Source organism: Somniosus microcephalus, chromosome 1 (genome assembly GCF_052327205.1).
Source record: "Somniosus microcephalus isolate GS21.2 chromosome 1, FLI_Smic_1.0, whole genome shotgun sequence".
Classification (NCBI taxonomy): domain Eukaryota; kingdom Metazoa; phylum Chordata; class Chondrichthyes; order Squaliformes; family Somniosidae; genus Somniosus; species Somniosus microcephalus.
The window spans coordinates 417,699,644-417,722,655 of NC_140987.1; the positions used below are offsets into that span (position 1 = coordinate 417,699,644).

Consider the following 23,012-nt stretch of genomic DNA (forward strand, 5'->3'; position numbering starts at 1 on the left):
TGTTGACAAACCAACATTAAAAAATGCTTGGCACAGACTTTGGCCTTCAACGATGTTTCATGAAGATGGACCTGCAGATGACGAGTTTGAAGGATTTCCTGTCAGTCAGGAGAAGATGATGATATCAAACCTCCTCACTTACGCCAAAGGTTTATCATCCGAAAGTGTAAATACGTTAGAGGAAGCTGACATCGAAGAAGTGCTGAACATTGACAAAGATGCACCTGTTGTGAATTCGTTGAGTGATGGGGAAATTGCTGAAATGGTGTTAAATAAAGACAAGCATGAGGACAGTAGTGATGATGATGATGACATTGTGAACACAGGTGAAAAAATCCCCATAGACGATATGGTGACAATGTGTGATCAGTTAATTGCTGGCCTTGAAAAACGTGCATTTATCAGTGAGCAAGAGATTATGCAATTTTACTCAATTAAAGAGAGACTGCTTAGACAGAAACCAATGTTAATGAGACAGATGACACTGGAAGAAGTCTTTAAAAAGGCCGTCTGTCGTAGTCATGCTTCATCACTTGAGATTCCTGTTCCTGGCCCATCTTCAGATGTCCAACTCCAACCTGATGACAATGATGACAACACTGATGTATCCTCTTCTCCAAGATCCTCAAGCCAGATGTAATGCTGCTTCATCACTTGAGAATCCTGATCCTGGCCCATCTTCAGATGTCCAACTCCAACCTGATGACAATGATGACAACACTGATGTACCCTCTTCTCCAAGATCCTCAAGCCAGATGTAATGTACCTTTATTGCATGTTTATGTACAGGTATTTAGCTTAGTTTGTACCTGTACATGTTTGAAGTTTTACTGAATGTTTTCCTTACAAATAAACTGTACTACAGTATTTATCCCTGTAACTACAGTATTTATAGTCGTTATTTTCGGATAAGGGATAGTGTATCCTTTATCCGCACTCCCGAAAACCGAATTACCTCTGAAAACCGAAGTGTTTTCGCGCACCTTCCGAAAACCGAAATTTTCCTAAAACCGAAACACGGCTGGTCCCGAGGTTTTTGGATAAAGGATAGTCTACCTGTATTGTATTTGACGCAAGAAATTACAGATTGACTACATTTTATTCTGATTCTGTTGACAACCTAATCCCTTCATTAACTCACAGTATGAGGGAGCATGTGCTTGGGTTGGTAGGAACAATATCCCTGCCACGGTTCTTTGAAATTATTTGATTTTGAAAAAGAACAGCCCGGAATTTGCGGTCCTGATGACGGCAAACTGGCAGCGTTCGCCGTCATTTCGCCTTTGAAACTGACTGCAACTTCTGGATTTAGCGCATGTGCAGCTTACCGCGGAAATCCTGAAGTTACGGTCAGTCATTCACTGCTCCTCCACAGGCTGTGCTGTGCCCCCTCCCCTCCACAGAGCCGGCAATCAGTGAAATCTCTCCAATCATGGAAACTGCCACAAACTTTGGCTCTTCCGCAGTAATTATGTTGTTAAATACTCCATTAAAAGTTAGACCCAAAGGGATTAGGTGTAACTGGGGTTGTAACAGCGTGTTGACAGCTAAACAAAGGTTATGGCCCTAAAAAACAAATTTTAATCTTGTGCAGTGTCAAATTAATCTATTTTAATAAAAAATAAAATTAAGAAACTTTAAAAAAAAGCTTACTTTTTAAAAAAAGTTTGTTCATCTTTATTTCAGTTTGCCTTCCCCATGTGAAAGCCCCAATCTTTGTTTTGCTCCCTCCAATGTTGTTAAAAAGTTAGAATTTTAAGAGCTTACTCACTTCCTGGTTTGTTGTCTGTGAGAATTCTGCGTTTTGATTGGCTGCTTAGACACCTTGTTGCTGTCACAGCAGCTCGTGCTAGCAGTTCCCCACTATACTCCATTGATTTGAATTATGCATCGGAAAACCCGAACTTCTCGACACAGAGATTGCAAGATCTTTGTGCGAAGCTTACTTCGGGGCCCAGCGGCAAATGCCTTTGCTTCGCCGCTGACTACAAATTCCCGGCCATTAAGATTAGAGCCAGGTCAGGCCCTGAGAAGCATAAGGAGCAAAGACCAGGAATCATGAATTGTATGGAATCATTTCATTAATCAATAAATCTAGGTGTTCAAAGTGGTATCAGGGTTGAGTTCAAACCTGGTGCTAGTCATTGAGTTCAGAGCCTTTGGTCAACTATGACCCAGGCTACCACTAAGCCATTCCACCTTTTAAAGAAAAGGAAAATGTTTGACTTGTCTCACATTAGCACTCTTTGTAGCTTACTGGGAAAAGAAGAATGTGTGTAATTGTGTGACTATGGCACAGGACCAGCTTAGTGAGCTGGACTATCTCCAGGTATCAGTGAGATTGCATGTGTATGCAAACTCTGTAGGCATAATCTGCAGGCATTGTCTAGCAAGGCACTTCACCAGGCTGTAGCAGCAAGCTTTGGTTTGACAGCAACCACAAGATGAGCAATTATCTCTCTCTCTCTCTCTGAGAGCCATGGTGGGGGCTCTGGATAAGCTGTGAACGTTATTGTATAATAAGAGTTTTTAAAAAAAATGCAGTTTATACCTTCTCGAAATCCATTCAAGGAACCAGAAATAGCTTCTAACTGGAGGTATGATAAATACACTTCAAAGGTGCAAGTTTCTAATTTGTTTTTTTTAAATTTCTGACATTGGATCAACATCTGATTTAGTACCAAGTAAATCTTTTGTGACAAGTATAACATTCAGTAAAATTTCACCCATATAGGTGAGATATTACAGTCTCCATTTCAAGCACAATGATGCACATTGCAGAAACGCTTTAGTACTGAGGCAGATCATGTTAAACATCAGCAATAAATACAGTAGATGCTTTTATCTTTATGGCTGAACATTTCAGGCCAAAACTATTCTTTTGCTTTTAAATTTAGTATAGGCATATTGGACTGTCCTTTTATACAGAGCCCCCACAGACAGCAAATTCATGGGGCCCACTCCCTGCACTTACATAACTAAAACCAGCTCCTTTTATCCTGACAATAGAATCATACACCCACAATGTGATGGCATTGAGATAAGGGAGGCAGGGCAGTTTACAGTATGAAGTGTAACTGAAGGAGGGAGGCTCATGTAACTGCAGTTGATTATACACTCGGAAAGGGTAAAAGCACTTAGTGAGAAGTGTCAGGCCTTACTGCTCCAAAAAAGCAATAAAAGCATCCAACCATAAAAGCTGTTAAGAAAAAAATCGGAGGCATACACTTTGATTCGGTCAGACATTTGCAGACTCCTTTTTTTTCTATACAGTTTATTTACAAAATGTATTAAAATTCCTTTCTTTTACAATACCTCATTACTGAGGCTCAGTAAATGATGTCCACTCATGCATCTTTATGCTTTAAATATTTGCTATTTTGCTTGTTAACATTTCTGTGTTTGCCGATGTGCAGTTTTAACAAAAAAATCTTTAAGTGACTACAGCTTAACTTCTATAGCTTGAAGTTAATAGCGGGAAGTGTAGGCAATCATCGTCTTACATGCAAGTTTAAAAAGAATGAAAAGAACTCAAATCCTTCACCTCTGTGAAGTCTTCACTCTTGAAAACTGACACAAGTTGATAAATCTACATTGTTTCTGTTCATATAATCCTTTTAAAAAAATCATTTTTTGTTTTCCTATAGACACTTTATTTGTAGAGCTCTGATTAACCCTTTCTCACCTGATCAGGTCTCTCTCGATTCAAATTAAATCTTCTCAATGATCAGATACTTGAAAATAGTCAGAGAGGAAAAGGTTAAACACATTGGCTTCTATATAAAAGTAGGCCATTTCATTGTACGTGATTGTTCACATTCTGTTTGACATCCTGACAGCCGCCTTCTCTTCCCCACAGATTGGATGTTAACCCACTGAATCCCCACCTTGCAATATTAACAGAGGTAATTAGTATGTAGGTACTTTACTGAACAGCCTGGATTTTATTTTTAAAAAACTAACAATTATGCTTTATTTCTCACAGAAAAGATATCATGTAAGAATTTTGCCACTGTATCTTGCAAGAAACTTTTTTTTTAAATTGCGTTATTTCTGTTAATCAATCAGTTATTAAAGGAACTGTTTTTAGACATTATTTTATATTGCATATTTCATATTTCCTTTGAGTGTTTTTCCAATTTCTCATTTCAATTGGCACTAGGAGACTACATTGACACTCAAAGTAATAAGTCCCAATGTTATTGTTCAGACATTTTATACATGAAACCTTTTCTCTGCAATAGTTGTGTTATCAAATGATGGCTTTTTGCTGAACTAAATTGATTTTATTCCAGTATATAATTTCACAAAGAAGCTTGATTCTTTTTTTTTTTAAACTCTGTCCTGTATTTTCAAGCAAGCTAGACTCTTATTGTGATTCCAAATGATGAGTTGCATTGTTGTGATTCTCCATTATGTTCCATAAGGCACTGAAGGAGTATTCAGTTTTTTATGAAAAGTCTGGTGCACCATCAGCCACTCTGGTACCATGTCTGACACCCGGTACAGCGTGCAGTGACCGCAGGTAGTCAGGGGTCATGGCACGGCCGTTTTCTCCAACGCTCCCAAATATGGACAATGTTCCTTTGTTTTGCATGGCGTCGGTGTAGGTCAGCTGGTTTACAAAGGAGGAGAAAAAAAGAAAATCTGCTATTAAAATTTAAAGCATTAAATACATCATGACACAATTTATGGGTTGACTGACAAATTAATGCTTTGCCTGACACATTAATTTTTGAACTGTGATACATTTCCCAGCATTGCAAAGAAAGTGTCTGATAAGCTAAAATAAAGCACTGAAAGGGATTCAAATTAAATTAGCACGATGACTGGCAAAAATTAGTGCATTTCCAGTCATGTATTGCAAAATTTGCAAGAGATATACGCATTTGCATGACTGCACCAAATTTGCATATATTATAGAACTGCTTACGGAATTGGACGCAAAGATTTGGTAGATTTCGCAGTTGTTGGAACAATTACAATTAGCCACATGTAGATATTATGAACAAACTGAGATTTTGTATGAACCAGCTACCTCAGAGGTAATATACATGATACTTAATTTGCTTGTTCAGATGGCCCTCATGTTACAGTTTAATATAGTGTGATTAGTAGAGCTGCTGTCAGTCAGTAGTACCCAGGTGGGATGCTGTCAATAGTGGTCACCTGGCGTGGATGTCTGTTTGAGTGTAGAATTGTGTGTTCACCCTCTTCCCATTCTTGTTCTGAGTTGCTTCTGGCAGAATATTTATATTTCTTAATAATCAAAAATCTATCGATCTGTCTTGAATATACCCAATGACTAAGCCTCCACAGCCCTCTGGGGTAGAGAATTCCAAAGATTCACAACCCTTTGAGTGAAGAAATTTCTCCTCATCTCAGTCCTGAATGGCTGACCCCTTATTCTGAGACTGTGACTCCTGGTTCTGGACTCCCCAGCCAGGGGAGAAACCCTCCCAGCATCTACCCTGTCAAGCCCTGTAAGAATTTTACATGTTTCAATGAGATCACCTCTCATTCTTCTAAATTCTAGGGAATATAGACCTAGTCTCCTCAATCTCTCCTCGTAGGACAATCCCCCCATCCCAGGAATCAGTCTGGTGAACCTTCATTGCACTCCCTCTAAGGCAGGTATATCCTTTCTTAGGTAAGGAACATAAGATATAGGACATAGGAGCAGGGGTAGGTAATTTGGCCCCTCGAGCCTGCTCCACCATTCAATAAGATCATGGCTGATCTGATCTTGGCCTCAACTCCACTTCCCTGCCCGCTCCCCATAACCCTTGACTCCCTTACCTTTCAAAAATCTGTCTGTCTCCACATTAAATATATTCAATGACCCAGCCTCCACAGCTCGCTGGGGAAGAGAATTCCAAAGATTCAAGACCTTCTGAGAGAAGGAATTCCTCCTCATTTCCGATTTAAAAGGGTGCCCCCTTATTCTAAAACTATGCCCCCTAGTTCTAGATTCCCCCACGAGGAGAAACATCCTCTCTGCATCTACCCTGTCGAGCCCCTTCAGAATCTTATATGTTTCAATAAAATCCCCTCTCATTCTTCTAAACTCCAATGAGTATAGGCCCAACTGGCTCAACCTTTCTTCATAAGACAACCCCTTCATCTCCAGAATCAACCTCGTGAACCTTCTCTGAACTGCCTCCAATGCAAGTATATCTTCCTTAAATAAAGTGATCAAACTGTACGCAGTACTCCAGGTGTGGTCTCACCAACGCCCTGTACAGTTGTAACAGGACTTCCCTACTTTTATACTCCATTCCCTTTGCAATAAAGGCCAACATTCCATTTGCCTTCCTAATTACTTGCTGTACCTGCATGCTAACTTTTTGTGATTCATGTACAAGGTCCCCTGGATCCCTCTGTACCTCAGCATTTTGTAATCTCTCCCCATTTAAATAATAATTTGCTTTTTTATTTTTCCTACCAAAGTGGATAACCTCGCATTTCCCACATTAAACTCCATCTGCCAGATTTTTGCCTACTCACTTAGCCTATCTATATACCTTTGGAGATTCTTTGCATCCTCCACACAATTTGCTTTCCCACCTATCTTTGTATCATCAGCAAATTTGGCTACATTACACCCAATCCCTTCATCCAAGTCATTAATATAGATTGTAAATAGTTGGGGTCCCAGCACTGGTCCCTGCGGCACCCCACTAGTTACAGTTTGCCAACCTGAAAATGACCAAATGACCAAGACTGTACACAATACTCCAGGTTTGGTCTCACCAAGGCCTTAAATAATTGCAGTAAGACATCTTGGCCTAGAAATTGGGTATAGCCCCGCCAGCTCGTTTGCGCCGAAAATTTTGCGCTGGCCGCGGAGCCAGTTGCGCCCGTCCCATATTCACTTTTAGCGCGCCAAGGCGGAACCGGGCGCTGTTCCAGGGTGTGCCCGCCTCCGCTTGGGGCGCTGAAAGTGAATTTCAGTGCTCCCGGTGCCGCTGCGCCACCCGATGCGGTGCGGCAGGCTGCTGTACTGTAGGCCTCCTCCTTCTCTTAAGGAGGAGGTGCCTGCAACGGCCGGAGCCCCGATCGCGAGTGCCGGCAAAAGAGCCCGGCACAACGGAGAAGTGCCGGGCTCCACGGAAACCAGCCGGCAATGCCGTGGGGGGGGGGGGGTGGAGGAGGCCGGGGAAGGAGGTGCGGGCAGGCGGCCGCCGAAAAAGCGGCCGGCCGCACCTCCACCTTAAATCGCCCCGCTAAGGCTGCAGTAAGGACCCGGTCTCCCAATGTTGTTAGCGGCCGCCACGGAAGAGGCGGCCGCTACTGAAGATGGGGGTCGGGGCGGTAGCGGGGTGGAACCGGGGCACTGCGCACACCGATGACATCATCGGTGCCGGCACAGCGCTACCGGCTACCGCCGCCATTACCGCGGCTCTCAAAATCAGCGCTACCACCCCTACTGGCGCAGAAGCCCTCTTTGGGCTGTAACTGGGCGCAAAGCCCACCGAATTTCTAGGCCCTTCACCTTTATACTCCAATCCTTTTGTAATAAAGGCTACCATACCATTTGCTTTCCTAATTGCTTGCTGTACCTGCATGTAAACTTTCAGTGATTCGTGTACAAGGACACCCAGGTCCCTCTAAACACCAATGTTTCCCAATCTCTCACCATTTAAAAAAAATTCTGCTTTTCTATTTTTCCTACCAAAGTAGATAACTTCATATTTCTCCACATTATATTCCATCTGCCATGTTCTTGCCCACTCACTTAACCTGTTTATATCCCTTTGCAACTTCTTTGCATCCTCCTCACAACTTACTTTCTCACCTAGCTTTGTATCATCAGCAAACTTGGATACACTACACTTGGACCCCTCATCTAAGTCATTGATATAGATTGTAAGTAGCTGAGGCTCAAACACTGATCCTTGCGGTACCCCACTAGTTACAGCCTGCCAACCTGAAAATTACCCATTTATTCCTACTCTCTGTTTTCTGTCCATTAACCAATCCTCATTCCATGCTAGTATATTACTCCCAATCCCATGAGCCCTAATTTTGTGTAATAACCTCTTGTGTGGCATCTTATCGAATTCATTCTGAAAATCCAAATACACTACATCCACTGGTTCCCCCTTGTCTACCCTGTTAGTTACAACCTCAAAAAACTCTTAACAGATTTGTCAAACATGATTTCCCTTTCATAAGTCCATGTTGACTCTGCCCAATCATATTATGATTCTCTAGATGCCCTGTTACCACGTCTCTAATAATAGATTCTAGCATTTTCCTGACTACTGATGTCAGGCTAATTGGTCTATAGTTCCCTGTTTTCTTTCTTCCTCCTTTCTTGAATAGTGGGGTGACATTTGCTACCTTCCAATCTGCGGAGACCATTCTAGAATCTAGGGAATTCTGGAATATCAAAACCAATGCATCTATTATCTCTGTAGCCACCTCTTTTAAAACCCTACAATGTAGGCCATCAGGTCTAGGGGATTTGTTGGCTTTCAGTCCCATTAATTTCTCCAGTACTTTTTTTTAACTAATTTCTTTAAGTTCCTCATTCTCACTAGACCCTTGGTTCTCCACTATTTCCAGAATTTTTTTGTGTCTTCTTCCGTGAAGACAGATACAAAGGGCTATATTTTCCAAGCCCCGTGGAGGCGGGTTTGGAGGCAGGAGTGGTGGGAAAATTGCAGAATCGGGGGGCACAAACCCATCCCGCCCCCAACCCACCTCCGTGTCAATGTACCAGGAGGCGGGGACCCGACCTGTGCTGGGAGCAGCCTCCCCGAGGCGGGAAGGGGATTAGTGCCAATTAACTGCCTGTTAACAGGTAGTTACCAGGCAGTTTTTTGGCCTAATCCCTATTTTTAGCCCTGAAGTGTGGGCTTCCCGATGGCTCTGAACCACGGCAAGTTAGCGAGGCGGAGCGTCTGTCTGCAGGGGTTGGAGGGGTCGAGATGTCCATTGTGCAGGTGAGTGAAGGGTGCATGTGTGCAGAGGTAAGTGTGTGAGGTAAGTGTAAAGTGTTTTAATAAGTTTTACTTACCTTTACTTTCTCCTGCAGGCTTCCTTCCTTCAGTTCTCGGGAGTCCCTCAGCTCACCGGCACAGAAAGCAGAATGGCCGCTGAACTGTCAAAAGCTGCAGCCTCTGCTTTCTGGTCTGGAGAGATCTCTAACTGAGTCTGAGTAGAAGGACTCAAGTTAGAAGACAGATTGTCAGTGTTTGACAGCTTCACAGAGCTGCCAAATGCTGATTTTTCATCTGTCAAAAGCTCTTGACGGATGAAATGTCAATCACTGACATCACCAGTAACCAGGTGTCCCTTAATTGGCCTGCTGAGCCCGCTGGGCGGGCTTAACAAGGTCCATCAAGGGAAAATAGCGTGCGTTGGCCACAAGTCGATGGAGGCGGGACTACAACCCAAAAAGTGGGAGTCCCGCCTCCAACACATCCCCATTGACAAAATCCAGCCCAAAGTATTTGTTTAATGTCTCTGCCTTTTCCTTATTCCCATTATAATTTTTCCTGTATCTGCCTGTAAGGGACCAATGTTTGCTTTCACTAATCTCTTCCTTTTTACATACCTATAGAAGCTTTTACCATCTGTTTTTGTCTCTTGCTAGTTAACTCTCATTCTATTTTATTTCTCTTTATTAATTTCTTTTTCCTCCTTTGCTAAATTCTAAAATCACCCAATCTTCAGCCTTACTACTCTTTTTGGCAACATTATAAGCCTCTTCCTTTAATCTAATTCTATCTTTAACTTCCCTTGTTAGCCACGGTTGGACTATTTTTCCTGTGTGGTTTTTATTCCTTTAAGGGAATGAATATTCACTGTGAATTATAAATTATTTCTTTAAATTTTTGCCATTGCTTATCTACCATCAGATCTTTTACTCTAGTTTCCCAACCTACCTTAGCCAACTTGCCTCTCATACCTACATAGTTTGCTTTGTTCAGATTTAAGACCCTAGTTTCAGATTTAACTAACTCACTCTCAAACTCGACATCAAATTCTATCATATTATGATCACTGCTCCCCAGATGCTCCTTTACTACAAGGTTATTAATTAACCCTATCTCATTGCACAATACTAGATCTAAAATAGCCTGTTCCCTAGTTGGTTCCTCTGCATACTAATCTAGAAAACCATCTTGAGTGTATGGTTTCAGGAATTTCTTAGACTGTGTTGTAACTAGTATAATACAATTTAATTACATTTCTCAGAAAATGGAATCTGGGGGAGAAAGAAGGAAATTTACAGTCTAGATGAACATAGCTTTAAGTCAGATTCTTCAGTTAGTTGCAGTGAAGGGCCTGAGAATCCATCCTGTTATAGGTCATATGACTCTATATAATTTATTTTTATAGGAATTTGAAACAATACCTGATATTGTAACAATTTAACAATTGCTACTTTAAAAAACTGCTTCTGTACAATCGTATTTCACATAAATTTTTGATACATAGTTTTGATAGAGTAAATAAAGAGAAACTGTTTCCAGTGGCAGAAGGGTCGGTAACCAAAAGACAGAGATTTAAGGTGATTGGCAAAAGAACCAGATGCCATACGAAGAAACATTTTTTTACACTGCAAGTTGTTATGATCTGGAATGCACTGCCTGAAAGGGCGGTGGAAGCAGATTCAATAGTAACATTCAAGAGATAATTGGATTAATACTTGAAGGGATAAAAATTACAGCACTATGGGGAAAGAGCACGGGAGTGGGATTAATTGGCTAGCTCTACCAAAGAGCCGCCATAGGTACAATGGGCCGCATGGTGTCCTTCTGTGCTGTATCATTTTATGATTCTATGAAATCTAACTCATGAATTTTAGCCTGAGCTACAGAATTTACTAATGTGATATTTTTGTTGGTTTAAAGAGATCTGGAGTACATAATGGGCCAGAAATTCCAGGCCAGAAGCGTGAGTACGGTCGGCTTACTCACGCTTCTGGCCGTTGGAAATGCCGGCGTTCAGCATGAACAGCGCATGCGGGGAACGCCGGCATTTCCAGACCTCGAGCGCGTGCGACTGCACAGGCAGCGCTTGCGCAGTGAACTTCGTGGATTTCATTCATGAAATCCGTGAGGTTAAGTCCTTAGAAGTTACACTTGAAAAAAGCAAGTGTAAAGTTGTTCATTGGCTGCGGAGGAAGATATATTTTATCGTGGAGCTTTTGAAATGCAATATTTTTGTTTGGGAAAGGGAGGGAAGTTATTTTAAGAAATTTTAAGTAAGTTTAAAAGTTTAAATTTTTTTTTTTTTTAAAAGGGTTTTCAGAACGGTAGGTAGAAGGAGCAATTGTGGCTGTGTGAATGGAATGTGAGAATGAGTTATGTATGTATGTCCACATATATTCCTTTACGTATATGTATGTATGTTTTATATTCCTTTACTAATGTGTATGAATGTATGTTTTTAATTATGATTTTCCAATAAGTTACTTTCTCTGAAAGTCATAATTAAATAATACATTCATACACATAAGTAAAGGAATATATACATAACACGCAAAGGAATATATACAGACATACATACTTTCAGAAGCTCCACGATAAGAAATATCTTCCTCCGCAGCCTCTGTAGCAACTGTACCCATGCTTTTTTCATGTGTAAGTTGTAATGACTGGACCTCACTGAAAGCATTAATGAAAGCGGCGAATTATACTGCGCACGCGCTGCCTGTGCAGTCGCACGCGTTCTGCCTCTGAACCCCTTCGTTCAGAGGACAGGAAATGCCGGTTTTCCCCACATGCACTGTGCATGCTGAAAACCGGCATTTCATCCGGCCAGATGCGTAAGTACCCCGACCGTACTAGCGCATTTGGAAGGGAATTATTGGGCCAACATTTTACATGTCAATAAAATAAAAAATTTAACAATTGCACGACTTGCCCCCTCGCATCTGCGACTGAGGGTCCAAGGAGGTGCACTGCGCAAGAGGTCATCATCGGACGTATCCTCACACTGTTCCCTTTGGGGAACTGTATGAAGTGGTGGAAGGATTTATGGCCGTGATTAACGCTCATTCCGTGACCGTAACCATCTTTGAACCAGCCATTAGGGTGGTTAGTCCTATGGCGGGAGGGTTTTACGGGCTCCCACAACCCATCTGAGGGGGGGGGGCCACCAACACCCACGGACGCAAGTATCCCGCTGGATGTCCACCCAGAATTTAAAGTTGGAGCTCCGACTCCACTTGCCAGGACTGTCTGGAGTGGGGTTCAAAACCCTACTCCTTCTGGCCCAGCGGCGGGGATGCTTACTGCTACGCAAAAGGCCCACTCCGCACAAAAGGTGACACCCATACGTTTCCTGCGCCTTTTCCCTCCCCGTGACTGGAGCCCTATGCTGCCATTTCACGTTGCTAATAGGATTGGGCCTTTGTCATAGCGGTAGGATCCCCGCCGCTGGGCCAGATCAGGGTAGGGTTTCGAACCCCGCTCCAGACAGTCCCGGCAAGTGGAGTCGGAGCTCCGGCTCTAAATTCTGGGTTGACATCCAATGGGATATTTGCGTCCGTGGGTGTGGGTGGCCCCCCCTCCTTGTATAGCTTGTGGGAGCCCGTAAAACCCTCCCGCCATAGGACTAACCGCCCTAATGGCTGGTTCAAAGATGGTTACGGTCACGGAATGAGCGTTAATCACGGCCATAAATCCTTCCACCACTTCATACAGTTCCCTAAAGGGAACAGTGTGAAGACACGTATGACGACGACATTGCTAAATAAATAAATGGAATTAAAAAAATTCTTTTAAGGCTTTTAAAAGTCTTTAAATTGCTTTAATTCTCTTTAAAACTACTTCAGATTACTCAAAATAATGTAAACATTTTAAAAAGTTTATAAAAGTTACCAAAATCTTCAAAAAACTTCCAAAAACCTATTTAAACTGCTGCTTTGCATGTAAAAAAGCAAAGCAGCTTGACAGAAACACTGGGGGCGTGTCCAGTGAAACTGAGACCTCAAGGGGCGTGTCTCACTTACACTGCACGCTCCTGGCTCCGCGCTGGCTGCACTCCTGGACGGCGTGACGTCATACGCTGCCCGGGATTCTTCTTTCAGTTTCTGCAAGTGCAGGCGTCCCTGGAGCTGATCGGCAGGAGCGCGGGCTAAGTGCAAATACGGGGCTTGCACGCGCTGCAAGCCCCGTTCTGGAATTTCTGGCCCAATGGGTAGTTTTGTATTTTCCCTGTGTGTACCCCTAAGGTAGAAGGCTATGTGTTCCTCCTCTGGTAATGCTATCCCAGACATTTTGTGCATTAGGTCAAGTTTTAGTTCATAGGACGTGCAGGGCTATTGCAAGAAGCTGACCTTTGCATTACGTGCAAGTGAAAAGTATTGGGAATAAGCCCAAGTTGCAACATTTGGAATCAACATAGCATGTTTGTTATTTTGATAATGCTAATAAGTTGATGGATTCATAAAAGGAGTGGTGGCTACATTGTTTAAAGATTAAAACACAATACTCTAGATTACCTTTTCTTAAGAGTATTTGCCAGCTAAATTTTTTCTGGTAACTTCACTGCACAGCAGTTGTCTATCAATGGGTAATGAGCAACCAATTTGCAGTGGTACTTTCAGAGAATAAAGGGTTAGGATAAATGAATTTTGCTCAGATTGGAGAAGAGCTGAAAGTGGCATATCCCAGAGTCAGTGCTGGATCTACTTTTCTTCTTCGTACCTATAGATGATTTGGACCCAGGCAGAGGGAACCCAACCGTGAAATTTTCTAACAACATTAAAAATAGGGGTTTTGGCAAACAGTGTGTAGAAGACTTCAGAAGGATATAGGTTAACAGCATAAGCAGACAGATGTATTTAATGTGTAGAAGTGTAAGGTAATACACGTTTGGGAGGGAAAACAGGGAATGGAAGTATACACAAAATGGGAAGGTGATGAAAGATGTGGATGAATAGAGCGACTTAGGGGTTCAAATACAAAATGCTCTGCAAGTGAGAGTGCAGTTAGATATAGACATGAAACAGGCCAACAGCATTTTGGGTTTTATAAATAGGGGCATAGTGTAAAGAAGTAATGGTAAATTTGTAAAAGCCATTGGTTAGGCCACAGTTAGAGTATTGTGTCTAAGAGTGTTAAAAAAAACAAGCCTGAAGGCTTTGGCCTAGAAATTCAGTGGGCCTTGCGCCCACTTAGCGCCTAAAGAGGTCTTTTGCGCCGGCGGGGTGGTAGCGCTGAAATTGAGTGCAGCGGTATTAGCGGCGGTAGCCGTTAGCGCTGCGCCGGGACCGATGACATCATCGGTGTGCGCGGTGGCCCGTAACGCCCTGAAACCGCGCCGATCCCCATATTTATTTGCGCCCGCCTCCTCCGAAGCGGGCGCAAACAGTGAACAGAAAACGGGGCCGTCCTGCTGCCATAGTGGGGCGCTTTAAAGCTGAAGGTGCGGCCGGCCGCTTTTTCGGCGGCCGCCTGCCCGCACCTCCTTCCCCGGCCTCCTCCACCCCCCCCCGCGGCATTGCCGGCTGGTTTCCGTGGAGCCCGGCACTTCTCCGTTGTGCCGGGCTCTTTTGCCGGCACTCGCGATCGGGGCTCCGGCCGTTGCAGGCACCTCCCCCTTAAGAGAAGGGGGAGGCCTGCAGTACCGCAGCCTGCCGCACCGCATCGGGTGGCGCTGCGGCAACTAGCGCGCCGATATTCAGTTGCAGCGCCCCAAACGGAGGCGGGCACACCCTGGTATAGCGCCCGCTTCCGAACTGGGGCGCAGAAGACGAATATACGGCGTGCGCTAATGCCTCCCCGCCCAGCGCTAACTTTTGGGCGCGAGCGAGCTGCCCGCGCCCAAGTGAATTTCTAGGCCTGTGTGTCTTAATGCGAGGAGCATTTGTAATAAGGTGGATGAATTAGCTGCGCAAATAGATGTAAATGGATATGATATGATTGGGATTACGGAAACATGGCTCCAGAGTGACCAAGGCTGGGAACTCAACATCCAGGGGTATTCAATATTCAGGAAAGACAGGCAAAAAGGAAAAGGAGGTGGGGTAGCATTGCTGGTTAAAGAGGAGATTAACACAATAGTAAGGAAGGATATTAGCTCTGATGATGTGGAATCTGTATGGGTAGAGCTGAGAAATACAAAGGGGCAGAAAATAATAGTGGGAGTTGTATACAGACCCCCAAACAGTAATGCCGAGGTTGGGGATGGCATTAAACGGGAAATTAGAGACGCGTGCAATAAGGGCACAGCAGTTATCATGGGTGACTTTAATCTACATATAGATTGGGCTAACCAAATTAGCAACAATACCGTGGAGGAGGAATTCCTGGAGTGTATACGGGATGGTTTCCTGGGCCAATATGTCGAGGAACCAACTAGAGATCAGGCCATCTTAGACTGGGTATTATGGAATGAGAAAGGATTAATTAGCAATCTTGTTGTGCAAGGCCCCTTGGGGCGGAGCGATCATAATATGATAGAATTCTTCATTAAGATGGAGAGTGAAGTATTTGACTCAGAGACTAAGGTCCAGAATTTAAATAAAGGAAACTATAATGGTATGAGGCGTGAGTTGGGTAGGATGGATTGGGGAATTGTGGTAAACCACGTTCACTATCGTATCACTGTTAGTAGTTAGCACTGTTCACCACTGTTCGTTATAACTGTATCACTGACCACTATTGTATCACGGTACGAGGTCGCCTCTTGCCACACTGCTATACCTGGGATGACCACTGCCGACTCCGCCTTGGCTCCACCCACCAGGCCAGGTATAAAGGTGAGCGACTGGCTGGTATTCCTCCTGCTTGGATCGGATCACCCACGAGAGTGGGCTCTGTTATTTAGTCAATAAAAACCTTTAGTCACCTTCGTAACTCTTCGCCTTTTATTGGAGGAATTGATAGGTATATCAATTTTATTGACTAAATTTAATGATGTCCGACAACGAGTCACAACCGGCGGAGGAGCCACCAGCGCAGCTCCCAGGAGCACAGCCACACCAGCCAGCTTGGCTGCGAGCCCTCAGACCGCCGTACCTGGACCTGAACCCACGAGCAGCAAACTCAGCCGCAGACTTTAAACACTGGCTGGTCTGCTTCGAATCATACCTGAGAGAATCCAGCGTCCCTCAGGCATCCAAACTAAGTGTCCTGCAGGCACAACTGAGCCCGAGAGTATACACTCTCATCGAGGACATGACTACCTACGAGACCGCCATCAACCTGCTGAAACAGAAGTACCGGACCCCGGTAAACTACATGTACGCTAGGCACCTCCTAAGATCACGGCCGCAACAGCCAGGAGAATCAGTAGCCGAATTCTCACAGGCGCTATATGCACTCGCCAGGAACTGTGAGTTTAAATCGGTGTCGGCAGCCGAAAATACTGAAGATAATATCCGCGACGCATTCCTGAAAGGCCTACGGTCCGAGTACTCACGGCAAAGACTGCTGGAAGCTAAAGACCTCAGCATGGAAAAAGCTGAAGCCCTCGCTATCTCCCTGGAAGTGGCCCACCAAGATCAGGAAGCATTCACCAGGTACTGCTCGCGACCCTGGGACTCGGGCCCGACCCCTACCACAGCACCCTTCCCAGCGCCGCCCCCGGGACCTACCTCTGCGTCGGCGTCCCGGACCCGACCGGCCCCGCCACCCCCGGCACCGGCCCCGACATCGGGCATCCGCGATCGGGCCGCCGGCTGTTTTTTTTGTGGCCAGGAGAAGCACCCGAGGTCGCGCTGCCCAGCCAAGAACTCCATATGTAAAACCTGCCTGAAGAAAGGCCACTTCTCCAAGGCCTGCAGGAGCGGATCCTCAGAGGCCAGCAGTGCCGCATGCGAACTATGGGGGCGGCCATCTTCGTTTAGGGCAACTGAGGCCAGCATCCCCACACATGAGTCATGGGGGCGGCCATCTTTGTTTAGGGCACCTGAGGCCAGCATCCCCACACATGAGTCATGGGGGCGGCCATCTTTGTTTAGGGCAACTGAGGCCAGCATCCCCACACATGAGTCATGGGGGCGGCCATCTTTGATTAAGGCAACCGACCCCAATAGTGCCTCATGGGGCCCTACCTCGTGGGAGACGCCATTTTACTCACCACGCCCGACCGCCTCGCCCGCAGATGACAACGACTCGCTCAGCTACACACTAGCTTCCGTCACCCTGGACCAAGCCCGCCCGCACCATCTGTCCAAGTCAATGATGGACATCAAAGTGAACGGCCACGCCACGACCTGCCTGTTCGACAGCGGAAGCACGGAGAGCTTCATCCACCCAGACACGGTGAGCCACTACTCCCTCTCTGTCCTACCAACGCGCAGCCGAATCTCGATGGCATCGAGGTCCCACGCCACGGACATCAGCGGCTACTGTGTCGTGACCCTGTCGGTTAAGGGCACGGAGTATAAAAACTTTAAACTCCTCGTCCTCCCCCATCTCTGCGCTGCCGTCCTACTAGGGCTGGACTTCCAATCCCACCTCCAAAGCGTAACCCTAGCATACGGTGGACCCCTCCCCCCACTCACAGTCAACAACCAGCAAACGTTAAACCGCCCACCGCGTAACACCTGCAGCCTCTCCACCCTCAAGGTCCCGCCACCCTCTCTGTTTGCTAACCTTACCCCTGACTGCAAACCCGTCGCTACCAAAAGCAGGCGGTATAGCGCCGGGGACAGAGCCTTCATTAGCTCTGAGGTGCGGCGCCTCCTGAAAGAGGGCATTATCGAGGGGAGCAGCAGCCCCTGGCGTGCCCAGGTCGTAGTCGTAAAGACCGGCGATAAAAACCGCCTGGTCATCGACTACAGCCAGACCATAAACAGATATACCCAGCTGGACGCATACCCCCTCCCCCGCATATCTGACATGGTCAATCAGATTGCACAGTATAAAGTATTCTCGACCATCGACCTGAAGTCGGCCTACCACCAACTCCCTATCCACCCTGAGGACCGCCAGTATACCGCCTTCGAGGCGAATGGGCGCCTATACCACTTCCTTAGGGTCCCCTTCGGTGTCACTAATGGGGTCTCGGTCTTCCAAAGGGAGATGGACCAGATGGTTGACCAGAACGAACTGCAGGCTACATTCCCCTACCTAGATAACGTCACTATCTGCGGCCGCGACCGGCAGGAACATGACGCGAATCTGGAGAAATTCCTCCGTACGGCCCAACGGCTGAACCTCACCTACAATAAGGAGAAATGCGTGTTTAACACCACGCGCCTTGCCATCCTCGGCTGCGTAGTGGAGAACGGAATCATCGGCCCCGACCCAGAAAGAATGCGCCCCCTCATGGAGCTACCCCTCCCCCACTGCCCTAAAGCACTTAGGAGAACCCTGGGGCTTTTCGCCTACTATGCCCAATGGGTACCCAATTACGCGGACAAAGCCAGACCCCTCCTGAAAGCCACTTCCTTCCCCCTCACGGAGGAGGCGTGCGCGGCCTTCTCCCTCATTAAGGGAGACATAGCCAAGGCCACGATGCACGCAGTGGACGAGTCCATCCCCTTTCAGGTGGAGAGCGACGCATCCGACTTCGCCTTAGCCGCCACCCTAAACCAGGAGGGGAGGCCAGTGGCCTTCTTCTCAAGGACCCTACAGGGCCCCGAGATCCGACATTCGTCGGTCGAGAAAGAGGCCCAGGCGATCGTGGAGGCAGTACGGCGCTGGAGGCACTACCTGGCAGGCAAACGATTTACCCTCCTCACCGACCAGCGTTCGGTGGCTTTCATGTTTAATAACAAGCTGAAGGGCAAAATCAAGAATGACAAGATTTTGAGATGGAGAATCGAGCTCTCCACCTACGATTATGAGATCTTGTACCGGCCAGGCAAGCTGAACGAATCCCCTGATGCCCTTTCACGAATGACATGCGCCAGCGCGCATATCGATAGGCTTCAGACCCTCCACGACCAGCTCTGCCACCCCGGAGTCACCAGACTCTACCATTTCATTAAGGCCCGCAACCTGACCTACTCCATCGAGGAGGTCAGGACCATGACCAGGAACTGCCAGACCTGTGCGGAGTGCAAACCGCACTTCTATAGGCCGGACCGAGCAAGCCTGATCAAGGCCACCCGCCCCTTCGAGCGCCTGAGCATCGACTTTAAGGGGCCCCTCCCGTCCTCTGACCGTAATGTGTACTTCCTCAACATCGTTGATGAGTACTCCCGTTTCCCCTTTGCCTTCCCCTGCCCCGACATGACCAGTAGCACGGTCATTAAGTGCCTGAATGCCCTCTTCGCCTTGTTCGGGTTCCCGAACTATATACACAGCGACCGGGGCTCCTCCTTCATGAGCGAGGAACTCCGGCAATTCCTCCTAGAGAGAGGTATTGCAGCAAGCAGGACCACCAGCTACAACCCCAGAGGTAACGGTCAGGTGGAAAGAGAGAACGCGACGGTATGGAAGGCCGTCCTCTTAGCCTTAAAGTCTAAGGGCCTCCCAACCTCCCGCTGGCAAGAAGTCCTCCCGACAGCGCTGCACTCCATCCGGTCATTACTTTGCACGGCCACTAACACCACCCCCCATGAACGAATGTTCGTTTTCCCCAGGAAGTCGACTACGGGAACCACTCTACCAACCTGGCTGACCGCCCCGGGGCCGGTCTGGCTGCGGAAACACGTGAGGACCCATAAAACGGACCCCCTGGTCGAGAGGGTGAACCTCCTGCACGCCAACCCCCAGTACGCCTACGTGGCGTACCCAGACGGGCGGGAGGACACTGTCTCCCTACGAGACCTCGCACCCTCAGCCGATCCGGAAACACCGCCACCACCCCCCCCAACCTCAGTCCAGGTAGACGGCATGCCGGAACCCCACGAGCCCTCGCCGACCACGCAAACACCAGCATCAACACCGGATAAGGCACCAGCACCGGATAAGGCAACACCACCGCTGCGGCGATCGGAGAGGCTTACGAAGCCTCCGGACAGACTGACCTACCAGAATTGGTAGTACACTTCACCCCGCCGGACTTAATTCTAAACAAGGGGTGAATGTGGTAAACCACGTTCACTATCGTATCACTGTTAGTAGTTAGCACTGTTCACCACTGTTCGTTATAACTGTATCACTGACCACTATTGTATCACGGTACGAGGTCGCCTCTTGCCACACTGCTATACCTGGGATGACCACTGCCGACTCCGCCTTGGCTCCACCCACCAGGCCAGGTATAAAGGTGAGCGACTGGCTGGTATTCCTCCTGCTTGGATCGGATCACCCACGAGAGTGGGCTCTGTTATTTAGTCAATAAAAACCTTTAGTCACCTTCGTAACTCTTCGCCTTTTATTGGAGGAATTGATAGGTATATCAGGAATGTTACGGGTTGACGGTGGATAGGCAATAGCAAACATTTAAAGATTGCATGGATGAACTACAGAATTTGTTCATCCCTGTTTGGCATAAAAATAAAACAAAAAAGGTGACTCAACCATGGCTAACAAGGGAAATTAGGGATAGCATTAGATCCAAGGAGAGGACATATAAATTGGCCAAAAAAAGCAGCAAACCTGAGGATTGGGAGCAGTTTAGGATTCAGCAAAGGAAGACAAATGTATTAATTAAGAGGGGGACAATAGAGTATGAGAGTAAGCTTACACGGAACATAAAAACTGACTGTAAAAGCTTCTATAGGTATGTGAAGAGAAAAAGATTGGTGAAGTCAAGCATAGGTCCCTTGCAGTCAGAATTAGGGGAATTTATAATGGGGAGCAAAGAAATGGCAGACCAATTAAATACATACTTTGGTTCTGTCTTCACAAAGGAGGACACAAATAACCTCCCAGAGATGTCGGGGAACATAGGTTCTAATGAGAGGGAGGAACTGAATGAAATCAGTATTTGTAGGGAAATGGTGTTAAGGAAATTGATGGGATTGAAGGCCGATAAATCCCCAGGGCCTGATAATCTACATCCTAGGGTACTTAAGGAAGTGGTCCTAGAAATAGTAAATGCATTGCTGGTCATCTTCCAAAATTCTATAGATTCTGGAACAGTTCCCATGGATTGGAGGTTAGCTAATGTTACCCCACTATTCAAAAAAGGTGGTAGAGAGAAAACGGGGAATTATAGACCGGTAAGCCTGACATCGGTAGTGGGGAAAATGCTAGAGTCCATTATAAAAGATGTAATAGCAGAGCACTTGGAAAACAGTGACAGGATTGGACAAAGTCAACATGGATTTACAAAAGGTAAATCGTGCGTGATTAATGTACTGGAATTTTTTGAGGATGTAACTGGTAGAATAGGTAAGGGAGAACCAGTGGATATGGTGTATTTGGACTTTCAGAAGGCTTTCGATAAGGTCCCGCATAAGAGATTAGCGTGTAAAGTTAAAGCACATGGGATTGGGGGCAAGGTATTGACTTGGATAGAGAACTGGTTGGCAGACAGGAAGCAAAGAGTTGGAATAAATGGGTCTTTTTCCGAGTGGCAGGCAGTGACTAGTGGGGCACCGCAGGGATCGGTGCTAGGACCCCAGCTATTCAGAATCTATATAAATGATCTAGATGAGGGAACTAGATGTAATATCTCCAAGTTTGTAGACGACACAAAGATGGGTGGGCGTGTGTGCTGTGAGGAGGATGCCGAGAAACTCCAGTATGATTTGGACAGGTTGGGTGATTGGGCAGATATATGGCAGATGCAGTATAATGTGGATAAATGCGAGTTTATCCACTTTGGTGGCAAAAACAGGAAGGCAGATTATTATCTGAACGGCAATAGATTGGGAGAAGGGGAAGTGCAACGAGACCTGGGTGTCCTTGTGCACCAGTCACTGAAGGTAAGCATGCAGGTGCAGCAGGCGGTTAAGAAGGCAAATGGTATGTTGGCCTTCGTAGCGAGAGGATTCGAATACAGGAACTAGGATGTCTTGCTGCAGTTGTGCAGGGCCTTGGTGAGACCACACCTTGAGTATTGTGTGCAGTTTTGTTCGCCTTATCTGAGCAAGGATGTTCTTGACATGGAGGGAGTGCAGCGAAGATTCACCAGACTGATACCTGGGATGGCAGGAATGACGTATGAGGAGAGATTGGGTCGATTGGGCTTATACTCGCTGGAGTTTAGAAGAATGAGAGGGGATCTCATTGAAACTTATAAAATTCTGACAGGACTAGACAGACTAGATGCAGGAAGGATGTCCCCGATGGCGGGGAGTCCAGAATCAGGGGTCACAGTCTAAGGATAAAGGGTAAGCCATTTAGGACAGATGAGGAGGAATTTCTTCACCCAGTGAGTGGTGAACCTGTGGAATTCTCTATCACAGAAGGCAGTTGAGGCCAATTCATTAAATGTATTCAAGAAGGAGTTAGATATATTTCTTAAGGCTAAAGGGATCAAGGGATATTGGGAGAAGGCAGGGACAGGGTACTGAGTTTGGATGATCAGCCATGATCTCATTGAATGGCGGAGCAGGCTCGAGGGGCCGAATGGCCTGCTCCTGCTCCTATCTTCTATGTTGCTATGGGCTAAAGTAGCAGCCCGGAAAAATTAGCCTCCCCGTGCCGGAAATTGAGTGGTTGCGCCCCAAGGGGGAAGCTTCCAGTAGCACCCCGCATCCCTCTTGGGGCGCTGTGAGTCAATATTGCGGCGTTATGTGCCGCAACGCCACATGCTGCGGCACGTCAGGCCGCGGTATTGCCGGCCTTCCTCCCCTTCTTAAAGGGGAGTAGCCTTGTGCAGCGCAACCTGGGGCCCAGCTGGGCCCTCGGGGATCGGGAGTGCAGGCAGCACTCCGCAGGGGGGGGGCGTTTCAGGAGGTCTGGGATGGGAGCTCAGGCAGGTGCTGGCAGGCGGCTAGCAACAAAAATGACCGCCCCGCAACTCGCCTTTAAATTGCGCCTCCCCGACCACAGGTACGCCCCCCTGACCCCGTCGGACATAGCGTCTGGCGGTACGTCAGGGGGCGCTCCCGAAGATCATGGCTGGGGCATCAGCGGGGCGCTGCGCACACCAATGACATCATCGCCAGCGGCGCAGTGCCGCAGGGCGCTACTGGGTAGCACCACCACTAACCTCCCACTGAATTTTGCGGGAGGCGTGGGCAGTGCCATGCC

At 46.7% G+C, this 23,012-nt stretch overlaps 1 protein-coding gene across 4 annotated transcripts in view; it reads right to left on the reverse strand.

The window, feature by feature from the left end:
- Positions 1-1,698: 1,698 nt before the first annotated feature.
- Positions 1,699-23,012, reverse strand: part of gria3b (glutamate receptor, ionotropic, AMPA 3b) — a 549,936-nt gene continuing 528,622 nt past the window's right edge. Inside the window, exon 16 of one of the 4 annotated variants that reach the window (XM_085999489.1) lies at positions 1,699-4,615. In XM_085999489.1, coding sequence (XP_085855615.1) covers positions 4,451-4,615 — 165 coding nt within the window. In that variant the 3' untranslated portion in view covers positions 1,699-4,450. The remainder of the gene's footprint in view (positions 4,616-23,012) is intronic. The other 3 variants (XM_085999481.1, XM_085999457.1, XM_085999465.1) reach the window with 3 other exon arrangements.